Source organism: Leptidea sinapis, chromosome 9 (genome assembly GCF_905404315.1).
Source record: "Leptidea sinapis chromosome 9, ilLepSina1.1, whole genome shotgun sequence".
NCBI lineage: Eukaryota > Metazoa > Arthropoda > Insecta > Lepidoptera > Pieridae > Leptidea > Leptidea sinapis.
The window spans coordinates 9,354,801-9,367,331 of NC_066273.1; the positions used below are offsets into that span (position 1 = coordinate 9,354,801).

The following is a 12,531-nucleotide window of genomic DNA, read 5'->3' on the forward strand; positions in this document are numbered from 1 at the left end:
GTTAATTATACAAAATATAAAAGAAGTGTGATTGTTACTAATGAATACAACTAGCGCCATCTCTTATCAACTAGCAAGCAAAATATCAATACAATTTATATGGCAAAACAACGTTTGCCGGGTCAGCTAGTACCTATATAAATTCTTAATGATACCGCAGATTCGAAATGGAGGGACCGACCTCAGGCTTAAATAATAAGTTTAATTGTACAATGTTACTTTGTAAATGTTACTTTAATTGTAAAACATATTTATGATGAAAAAACAAAGTCCGCTGAGTTTGTTGCGCCCATTCTTCTCAGGCCTTCATTTTGGACTGGGTGGTAGTTTTTTGACTTTCAATAAGTGATGTCACGTCCTATTTTGAATAAAAATATTTGAATTTGAATACCTTGTTGCGGCTTAAAATTTTATTAATTACTTAACATTAATTTAGAATTAGTATTATATGATAAGGAATAAAAATCTAAATAAGATATTGCTAAAGTTAGTTGATCCAACCCGGCCTAAGTAATAATAATATTGACACACTTTTACACAAATTATCTTGCCCCGAACTAGGCATAGCCTGTACTATGGGTACAAGACAACGATATATTTAATACAATATACTTACTTTAACATACATAAATACAACTAAACATCCATGACTCGGAAACAAACATTCATATTCATCATATCAACGATTGACTAGGACTCCTCGGTAGACAGGGTCACTAACCGCTGGGCTATAAGATACTAATCGCCTAAGATACTAATAAGATTGGCCTAGTAATTTACCGAAAAGACCGAAATACAATAATCCTGGCCCATTACTGCTTCACGGCAGAAAAATACGCAGCTGTGGTGCCCACATAGCCGTAATCTGGTGCAAAGAAACCCCCCACTGGTAATAAGGCGATTATGGTTTTATTGTGAACTACATACATATAAATAAACCGTACCTTAGAAGGTGTGACAATTAGTGTTATCGGCATGTTTCCGTGTAAATTATCATAGTTTCCAATACTGATTAAAATGTTCGCTGTCGGCGAGATAACGTATTGTGAGCCCAATAATAATATTAGTCACTGACATCATCTAGGGTTGTCACTGTGTATTAAATTTAATCTTTGAAATTTTCGTGATTAATTATTAATGTTTTCGATTTTTTTTTTCATAAGAATGTGTAGCTCATGATATAATGAAATAGCCAAATCAGGCAAAGATGTTTTCGATTCGAGACTTTCGTTATATTTTAATAAAGTAAGTGAAATAATTATGTAGGTTAGGAATTTTGTAGTTGATTTGATTTTAAAATTTTATTCAGCCTATAGGATTGCAATAAGATTTAAATGTAATTTAATTAAGACTAGGTCAGAAATTATTGTTATCTATTTGGATTGCCTACATAAATAAAAGTCGGGGCTTTTTCCCTGGTCTTGTGTAAAATGTGAAATTCTTAATTTTTTTTTTAAATTCGGATATAGTCCATGTCGAATGTCGTATAAACTTGCTAAGATTACATCCTAGAAGAAATCTGGACCATCTGCATATAGCAGTGACAATTTGATGGCAATCACCTTCGCACGACACGCCACAAGTTAGGATATCATCCTCACCATCTGGATGTGTGGCTGTCCTCCACAGTGCGGTTTTCAAGGAGCTGACTTCCACGTACTACAAAGCTGTGGAATGAGCTTCCTTGTGCGGTGTTTCCCGGACGATACGACATGGGTACCTTCAAAAAAAGCGCGTACACCTTCCTTAAAGGCCGGCAACGCTCCTGTGGTTCCTCTGGTGTTGCAAGAGAATGTGGGCGACGGTGATCACTTAACAACAGGTGACCCGTACGCTCGTTTGTCCTTCTATTCCAAAAAAAAAATCATTACACATCACATTAGCTATGCTACGCTCATTATATTCAGACCTACTTCTACAAAGTAGGCTAGAATATGTTTTGGTGACAGTTCGGTTCCAGACTGAGGTCCATATTCCGGAAAGTGTCTCAATATGTTATCTTTTATATATTTATTGTATTACATTGTCTTGATAAGTTTACTAAAAGAGAACAATATAGTGCCAATTTATATGTCATTTTACAGTTTGGAGCTTCAAAGCCGACATTAATTATAAAAAAATATTTCAAAAATAAAAATACATCATATTTTTCTTTTTATGGAATAGGAGGACAAACGAGCATACGGGTCACCTGGTGTTAAGTGATCACCGCCGCCCACATTCTCTTGCAACACCAGAGGAATCACAAGAGCGTTGCCGGCCTTTAAGGAAGGTGTACGCGCTTTTTTTGAAGGTACCCATGTCGTATTGTCCCGGAAACACCGCACAAGGAAGCTCATTCCATAGCTTTGTAGTACGAGGGAGAAAGCTCCTTGAAAACCGCACTGTAGAGGACCGCCACACATCCAGATGGTGGGGATGAAATCCTAACTTGTGGCGTGTCGTGCGAAGGTGGAATTCGGCGGCAGGAATCAGGTTAAACAGCTCTTCGGAACACTCCCCGTGATAAATGCGGTAGAAGACACACAATGAAGCGACGTCTCTACGCAACGCCAAGAGATCCAGCCGTTCACAGAGCACTATTATCATCATCATCACCCGGAAGACGTCCACTGCTGGAAAAAGGCCTCCCCAAAGACTTCCACAACGATCGTTCCTGCGCTGCCCTCATCCAACGTATTCCGGCGATCTTGACCAGATTATTGATCCATCTTGTGGGGAGCTTACCAACAATTTGTCTTCCGATACGCGGTACGAGGACTTTACTGCCCCAACGGCCATCTGTGCCCTGCATCCGAACTATGTGCCCTGTCCACTGTAAAAAAATTAGGTAATTCACTTGTATAAATCAATTTTCTTTAGTATCATATTGGATCGACCTGTAAATAATGGAATACATGTGGGATCACATAATTAAATGCGATTAAAATCTCTGACGCGCTTGCGCAGTCGAGACAAAAAAATGCGATATGGACCACTGCGGCTAATAAAAATTTGTGCATTTATTCTCAACTATTTTCTCAAAAACTTTACCAATCGTATCGGAATGTTATAAACTAAATTCAGTTTGTATTGTTTTAATTTTTCCGCATATTTTTGTAGCATATTACCATTCAGCTAAGCTTCAAATTGTCCAATTTGGTAAGTCATTCAATGTACTTCAAACATTAATCTGGCACTCACAAAAACACTTATTAGGTATATCGTATATATATAAATATATATATATATATATGGTGATATGGATTTAATTTGAGATATATTTTTTCTGAAATTTAAAATTAACCTCAATTCCTGCCTTATAGAGACGATAGATGAAAATTATATAAATTAACAAAAATCTTTTTTTTGCAAATTGGTAAATGGATTAATTTTATCAAATTAATTTATTGTCATCGGTCCTTGATAAATCTACGAAGTTTGAACGAAATCTAGCCGTTAAAAGTGGGTCAAAATCGCGCCCAAATGAGTCCGTTACATTCAAACATACATACAGGTGAAGCTAATAAAAAGCGTGTAAAAAATATTGATCTAGTGTTAAAAATCAAAGTGAAAACATTCGAAAATTTTTAGGTGGCAAAATGATCGTCTTCATAGTAGTGGCAGCCCTAGTTCCGATATCTTCAATATCCATTGGGCTGTAGATTCACTAACGAATGTCAGTGCGCAGGTGACGGGGTTTTAGCGCGGTGTGCTTCGGGTCGGTTCTAGTCGTGACCGCGGCCGATTAAGGCAAACATTAAGGCGCGCTGTGAAAGTTACGTGTTACGACATCAGTATTTGAATGTAATGGCGCTTCGTTTTGGTGTTGTTTTGTGTATATTGTAGAAGTAGTGTTTTTTTTTATACAAAAAATATTCAGTATTAGAAACATAAAAAAAGTTTCTACTAAGAAGACGAAGGACTTCAGCCTGTGTCATAGAAGACCGTCTGGAGCGTAGTTTTTTTATATTGCTTGAGTATAATATGTATGTTTTATTATTTTTTATAAACTTATATGGATTTGTGTCGTCCCGAGGAATTTCCTTCAACACATCATCTAATTGAAATAAATTTCCTTAAGCGGTAATTCCAGGTCATTTTTTAAGCGGTACTTTTCATATAAATGGGAGTTGTAAAAAATGGTACACACACGTTTAAAGCCGGCAGTTGATTGATTCGATTTCGTCGCTGTCTTCGTCAAAAGGCCCGTGGGTAGATTTTTCAGGAATTCTCATCCTGCGAATTAAGAACCTACGTGAAAATGCCGAAGACATCTGTTCTGGGAAGTTAGCACTCTATGTTAATTTTCATGGCGGTAGTGGCCCTGGTCCGAATCTTGAAAAAAATAAACGCTTATTGTATTATGCACGCCATTATATTTTTAATTGAATGAAATGAAAAAACTTGACAACACTCGTAGGTTACCGCTGTGTCAAGGTTATTAGAGTATAGATCCTATCGCTGCACAGAGAGTATGTTTTTTCTCTACTCTGTTGTGCACAGGGCTGAGCTGCAGTTATTATTACAGAGTAATGCGAGGCGAAGAACTGACATTTTAGCCTCTTGTTGAATCTGGACGTACAGCTGTGTTAGCCCCAGAGGCATTCTAAGTAGTTTGTATAATAGGCATGCATATATAATGGCTGTGTAAGCTTTCGCACCATGAGATCTAATCGGCCTTCTAACTGCTGGATAAAGCCTATTTTTCTTTTGGGGAAGTCCCCAGGTTTTATCCTAAGTCTTCTGCTCTGCAAAAACAGCTTTTTTTTTTTATAACAATAAGGCACGAGACGAGCAGGACGTTCGGCTAATGGTAATTGATTCACCCTGACCATTACTATGCAGTGTCGCCCAGAATTTTTCAAATATCCAAACATAATAAGCGTTATGACAATTGCGCCCTTCATCTTGCGACAAAAGATGTTAAGTCTTATTTGCCCAGTAATTTCACTAGCTACGGCGCCCTTCAGACCAATACACAATAATTCTTAGACATTACTGCTTCATGACAGAAAATGGCGCCGTTGTGGTACCCCTAATCTAGCCGGCATGCTGTGTATAGGGGCCTCCCTAAGCATGATAACAGAGCTACTTACTAAGCCAAATATGTTTTAAAATTATTACCAAACGCTCGTTTGCGCTTCTATCCAAGAGAATAGACATTTATAAAAGTGGAATAAGTTATATGTATGTATTTATTTCTAGTTCCTGTCGTACCTTCAAGCGTGCTGCACTTACCACCACCAGGGTGCTGACTTATCTGAAGATTTGGAGCCCTTTCTTAAATCAACCGCGGACGAGGTATGATGTATTTATTAAAATTACAGTGAGAGCATGCTAATAATAAATATACCATTTTGAGAAGATCAATGATATTCTATTCCCAACATTCAGTCTATCTCCTATTACTACCTTCTACTGTCAGTAATTAGCTGTCAATAATCTGAAGCTGTCCCGATATACCCGATAAGTCATTCTTATCGCCTTATATTGGGACGCGTGGATTACAATTTCCATACAAACTTCTATCGCTGGTAAGCTATACGTGCGTCGTCCCATTGACAGACAGCGTGTACGAATAAGGTGAGTTACCGTAGATAAGTTTATTGGGACAGAAGAGTTAACCATAGTTACTATTTTTATCTCAAGTAAGAGATAGACTGAATATTGAGAACGGCCGTAAATAAACAGCTATGTTACTATGAATGATGTAACTCAATATTGAACTAAGACCATGCGTTGAGATTTAGAGCGAGGGGTTGAAATCTATTGTTTATTTTTGCGTCTTGATTACTGCTAGACAACCGATGAAAACAGGCCAGGTTTATTAGTTAAGTGTGCGTGACAAGTACACTCTACGTAGTACACTCGCGATTGAAGTATGACACTGTGTGTTTGAGCATTTCTCAAAATAGAGGTTAACCGTCAACCTCAATTAATTTCGACGTTTCCACAGCTGTCACAATATATCTAGAGGTAATGATCTGAGTGTAAAACAATGAAATTTGTGCATTAACCAATGTAATGATTGAGTTATTCGTGCTAAATTAATTTGTAATAATCATTCTGTGCTATCATCATCAATGGGCTATAATGTGTAATGTGTTAGTCATCAATTTAAATATAACTGTATTTGTATTTGTGTAAGAAATACAATATTTCAAAGAGTGATATTGTATGCCTAATGTTAATTATAAAATGAACAAAAATTGATTTATAAATACAGTTAAGAAGAGTTCGACACGTTTCTCAATAACACGAGGCATCTTAAGGAGCTGTTGGCTCTAAATAATTGTACAAATAAAACTGAAAACAAATTTTTATATGAACACTCTCACGTTCCGTGCGAGCGCCCTTAACAACCGAACTCGCCTCGAACTCGAACGGTTCGAGTGACGTATCTTTTATAAAATCTTGTATGCTTTGGTCAACTGTCAGGTTGTGGCTTCATCTACAGGATCTACTTTACAGTTGATAATCTGCTCAACCCCAATATTTACATATTAGGAAATTGACTTGAGATGTCGCTCTTGCAAATCTAAACAAGTTGTTATGTTTTAAAGTGATAATCAGTTCAGGGATTAATTACACAAATGAAACTGAAAACAAAATTTTAATGAACGATGCGGGACTCGAACCTGCGACCTCTTGCGTATCGTGCGAGCGTTACCAACTGACCCAACCGTTCGAGTGACGTATCGTCATAAAATCTTGTATGCTTTGTTCAACTCTCAGGTTGTGGCTTCATCTACAGGATCTACTACTTTATAGTTGATAACCTGCTCAACCCCAATATTCCAAATTTTTTTTAATTAATTTCCAAAATATCCCAATTTAAAAACATAACAAATTGTCTAAGTAATACAAAAAAATTGATTAAAATTTATTTTCGTAAGTTTTTCTATTTAATCCTTTCATATTTTGATTGTTTTTGCAACGAGTAACAACATGTTCTGGAGTGCCTTCGTTCAGAGCCAACCTTGAGTCATATCACGGTGTTACCTGATGGTTCTCATGGTCAAATTCCTTAACAAAATATATTTATACAAGTGAATAATGAAGAGTTTTTTTATGACTATAAAGCAGCGGTGCTTCAACTGCTGGCGATCTACCTCAAAATTGTTAGACTACGATCGATCGGCTCTGAGAGGCTTCGAGTATGTGTGATGAAGGGTTGTCGTCTAGGTAGAGTGTCACGATGACATAGATATTAGTTTTGCGCCAAATGTGCATTTTTTCAGCCAAGGTCTGCTCTTAAATGTCAATGAAAAAACTCATAATTATTATTTAAAATTGCGAGTTTATTGGTTCTTACAAAACAAACGCGTTCTAAAGTTCTAAGCTTAACTAAATAGTGACTTTGGATGTTGAAGCGTGACACTGCATGTCCTGAGCATACCTTTCATAAGATGGTACGTAATTACCGATTATAGCTTGTTAAACCGGATTTTTTTCTTGAGATCGACTCAAAAAGCACTCGCGATCGACCTGTCGATCCCGATCGACCGTTTGAGCATCCCTGCTATAAGGTATGTGACGAGTAGGACGTTCAGCTGATGATAATTGACACGCCCTGCCCATGACAATGCAGTGCCGCTCAGGATTCTAGAGAAACCTAAAAATTCTGAGATCTTATGTCTCCTTGAGACATAAAATGTTAAGCCTCACAGCCCAGTATATAAATTAGCTACACAGTAATGCTTACACATTACTGCTTCACGGCAGAAATAGGCGCCGTTGTGGTACCCATAATCTAGCCGGCATCCGGTGCAAAGGAGCCTCCCACTGGTAAATGTCATACAAATCACGAGTATCACTCACACTAAAGTGTTAAACCTGGCCTGTTTTTATCGGTTGTCTAACAGCAAGACACTCTATCTAGACGTATAAATTATCTGAGACTAGTATATTCTAAGCCTATGGTACTATTTAACTAACGGGCTTTCACCAGTGGGAGGCTCCTTTGCAAAGGATGCCGGCTAGATTATGGGTACCAGAACGGCGCCTATTTCTGCCGTGAATCAGTACTTAATGTGTAAGCATTACTGTGTTTCGGTCTGAAGGGCGCCGTAGCTAGTGAAATTACTGGGCAAATGAGACTTAACATCTTATGTCTCAAGGTGACGAGCGCAGTTGTAGTGCCGCTCAGAATTTTTGGGGTTTTTCAAGAAACCTGAGCGGCACTGCATTGTAATGGGCAGGGCGTATCAATTAACATCAGCTGAACGTCATACTCGTCTCATTTTCATTAAAAAAACATATGATACTGACACTGGTATTGCAGATTGCAACCATGCGCAACGATACAAAACTCCTCGACAAGGAGATGGAGAACCGACACATGATCGTTAACAGCAAGGACTCGGTGCTGCCGAGTTGTAAGACGGCGGGGGGCGAGGGGGAGAAGGAGGGACTGCTCAGCTCCCCTTGCTTGAAAAATATGCCGCGGATGCAGGGGTACCTGTTCAAGAGAACCTCGAATGCTTTCAAGACCTGGAACAGGAGATGGTTCTACTTGTATGATAACCGACTGGTTTACAGGTGAGATCTTAATTGTTTTTTTTTATTTTGCCTCATACATAGCGATTTCTTACGTAAATAAAGGTTTGCCTTGCAAAGTTTTACCAAAAATCTGTTAACAGTGAAAAACGGTAATGACATCTATTTTCTCGTGAGTAACAAATTCCGCTGGAGACGCATCCTAAAGATCCCGTGGACGGCATTTCGCACCAATGTATCCACCCTCAATGAGCTTCGTATTAAAGACAGACTTTCGTCAATTGTGCAACTAAGAATTCTGAAGTTCTTTGGTCACGTCTCTAGAAATGAGAACTCGATGGAGAGACTGGTAGTTCAGGTGCCAAGAGAGCATGCGGTCGATCGCCAATCCGCTGGATAGATGCCATCACAAAGGCTACTGAGTCCACCATGGTCCAGTGTACTCGCAACGCCTCTAAGCGGCAGAAATGGAAGTACATCGCCAGAAAGCTACCCTCAGAAAGGATATCGACCCGAACAAGCCACCGTGTACCTCCTCAACGCAACCAGGACTACTCTGATTAGAGTGTCCGACTTAGGCTAGGGTTACTATGGATGCGAGTTCTGACGGATTCGTCAGAAGAAACAAACGCCTGGTATCCAATGACAGTGTTTACACTGGCAACGACGAACGCGTTAGAACATGCACGACGTCGTCAGAACCACTCGAGCGTTCAAACGAGTTTGATTTTTTCGCATGACCTGCGTCTGCGAATTTCAAATTGATCAGTGTGATTGATGATAAATTGAACAGGTGTTTGTGGGATATGAGAGACAAAAATTATCACAACAGATATATTTCTCGGCAAAAGTGGGAGAAAGTTGCTACAGAACTCAACACTCTACATTTTGAACTATCCTTTGTCGTCTCTTATAGAAAATAACTCGTTGACATGCTCTGTCTTTCCACCATTTAACAAGAATAATTTAAATAATGGACTTCAAGAAAATCAAATTAGTCCATCTTCGCTGGACGGCAGAAACGAACTGATTATCAGAATAACAGAAAACGCGCACAGTTCTGATGAGGATTTCGGACGTACTCGTCAGAACAAATTTTCGTCAGAACTCGCATCCATAGTAACCCTAGCCTAAGAAGAAGAACAAATTCTGCGGACTTTGGAAAAAAAACAAAAGTGTGAAGATAACTGTGAGAGTACCGTACGTTTCACTACACAGCACGTCCTCATTTAGTTACAAAGCAGCTTTATTTAATCGATCTTGTCTGTTTGTTGTGTCTGTGTCTACGAGACGGTTGGTATTGTTAGTCCGTCCGTCACACTGCGTCGCAGCTAAGCGTCGCGTACAATAGCTAATGCGGTCAAGGTTGTAATTATGCCGACTGTGTCTTATCTAATTATATGATTCGTTTCGCCAACGTCTGTATCGCGCATTACCCCCCAATGTTATCCAAACGCCGTGTCTCTTGAATGAAAATGAAGTAATCTTAACATCGTACTCATAATAACACTTATCGCTTATTAATTATATTAATTATAATAAGATGGCTACTCGCTACACTGATCTATTTTTTTTTATGATAATAAGGGACGAGACGAGCAGGACGTTCAGCTGATGGTAATTGATGCGCCCTACCGTTCGAGTGACGTATCGTTGACAAAATTTAGGAACGATACGTCACTCGAACGGTTGGCTCAGTGGAAGGAGCGCTCGCACATAACGCGAGAGTACGCGTTCGAGCCCCGCATCGTTCATAAATTTTATTTTCAAATTTTATTTGTGTACTTATGCCCAGAAGTGAGGGTAATTACTTTAAAAAAAAATTACAAATTGTATGAAAATACACGGATAATGTTAATGTTGGTCTTATTTCAAAAATAATTTTGATTTAGGGCTAAAAACCATATACCAACTTATTACGACAGTTAATAATAGTTTTTTTGACACAATAAAGTCAGACTTAAAATGATTTGTAACGTTTATTTTGTTTTGTATTAATTTGTTGTTACTTTTCGATTTAATCGTATTATCTAATGACATTTTGTGACGATACTCTGTTTGTGTAAAATTTTTAACCAACGAAAAAGTTTTAACAGCTTGAAACTCTTTTTAGGAAACGCACGGGTGAATTGAACGTGACAGTAATGGAAGAGGACCTTCGGCTTTGTACTGTGAAGCCGGTAGTAGACGGAGAGAGGCGGTATTGTTTCGAAGTACTTTCGCCTTCAAAGTGAGTGCTTCCGCTTGTATGTCTGTGATTGTACATCGGGACGACACGACTTTCGAAACTGACCGTTTTATTTTTTTCTATCTTGATCTACTTACCTCGTTTACTTAGGTTGAGATCTATATTTAAACACCCAGCCACAGTTCAGGCATTATCTATAAATAAATTCAAATATTTTATTAAAAAATGGGTGTGTCGTAAATCCTACTGGTCTACAGCTGAATAACTAAGTGATCGGACAGCCTGGGACTAGGTTATGATTATTTTATAGAAATAGCAATGACGGTACAATTTTGTAAATTTTATTAAATAAGAGCGCAAAAAAGAATGCTGGGAGAGTTTCATACGCCGCTTTTTCTCTCTCTCAGTAGTAGTGTCTAGTATATTAGAAATTACATCAAAAAGAATTCTAAAGAAATCAATTTTGAGAAATTAAATGCCTTTTATTGAGCGTACTCAGACTTTACTTACGTAAAACTTTGCTGAGTGTCATGAAACGTGAACTTGACTTTTGTATTATTCTCTCCTAGCTTATAAGCTCAGGATAATATCAGCTCTCAAATGACTATAAAAACGAAATCAAAGATTATGCTAAGCTTACACTCAGCTAAGTCTTTCGTAAGTAAAGTCTGAGCAAAGTCTAAGTACGCTCTCTAGATGTCAGCTTTAGTTCTTTGCTCAATAGTTATTCATTTTGAATAAATACCTTGAATTGTTCCGCGCTCTGGCTTGTTCCGCGTTCTCGCTTGTTCCGCGCTCTCGCTTGTTCCGCGCTCTCGCTTGTTCCGCGCTCTCGCTTGTTCCGCTATCGCTGACTGAACAGACAAAATTGTTTAGTTTTCAGAATTTAAACTTAATAAAATTTGATCCATATTGATTGAATAACACCTTGATAATGGACGCAATTAAAATAAATAATTGGTACTTTTAATTAATTAACCAACAGACATTCCACATATTCTTTTTTGACCTATACTATAATAAATTGGAGTAAAGAATTTTATTTCTCTCATTTCAGGAGTCACATGCTCCAAGCGGATTCTGAGGATATGCTGAACCTTTGGATACAAGCGCTGCAGAACGGCATACGGTCCGCGATTCAGCAGGGACAGAGCCGTGAGAACGACTCGCAACTAGTGCTCGTGCCGGACGAAACTAGACCTAACAATGACAATAATAGTGTCACTTATCCTGCAATGAAGAAAGTCAGGTTGGTCTCTATCTTCTTTTGCAGTGGGGGCCCTACTTACTAGGTCCTAGTTTTTTTTTATGGATAAGGAGGACAAACGAGCGTACGGGTCACCTGGTGTTAAGTGATCACCCCCATTCTATTGCAACACCAGAGGAGTCACAGGAGCGTTGCCGGCCTTTAAGGAAAGTGTACATGCTTTTTTTGAAGGTACCCATGTCGTATCGTACCGGAAACACCGCACAAAGCAGCTCATGCCACAGCTTTGTAGTATGTGGAAGAAAGCTCCTTGAAAACCCGCACTGTGGAAGACCGCCACACATCCAGATGGTGGGGATGATGTTCTTATAAGTGGCTTGTCGTGCGAAGGTGGAATTCGGCGGCAGGAATCAGGTGAGTAGTATGAGGTAGCTATGGAGCTATAGGTTACTGTTGGCGGCAGTTAGTAAATGCTAAATAAATAGTTATTTATTTCACTGCCAATGTTATAAATTATGTATATGTAATGATGAGTGCATTGTAACATGCGTTTTATTGTCCGCCAACTTCGTGCGCGACCGTCCCACAGGGTGACAGACGGTGGAGGGGTCGACAATCTCACGCGTTGTCGCTCCGCGAAATATCTACCGCTTTT

At 38.7% G+C, this 12,531-nt stretch overlaps 1 protein-coding gene across 1 annotated transcript in view; it reads left to right on the forward strand.

The window, feature by feature from the left end:
- Window positions 1-12,531, forward strand: part of LOC126966223 (arf-GAP with coiled-coil, ANK repeat and PH domain-containing protein 2) — a 41,301-nt gene that overhangs the window by 8,869 nt on the left and 19,901 nt on the right. Inside the window, exons 6-9 of the mRNA XM_050810171.1 lie at window positions 5,188-5,283; window positions 8,267-8,523; window positions 10,595-10,711; window positions 11,727-11,918. Of these exons, the coding sequence (XP_050666128.1) occupies window positions 5,188-5,283; window positions 8,267-8,523; window positions 10,595-10,711; window positions 11,727-11,918 (662 nt within the window). The remainder of the gene's footprint in view (window positions 1-5,187; window positions 5,284-8,266; window positions 8,524-10,594; window positions 10,712-11,726; window positions 11,919-12,531) is intronic.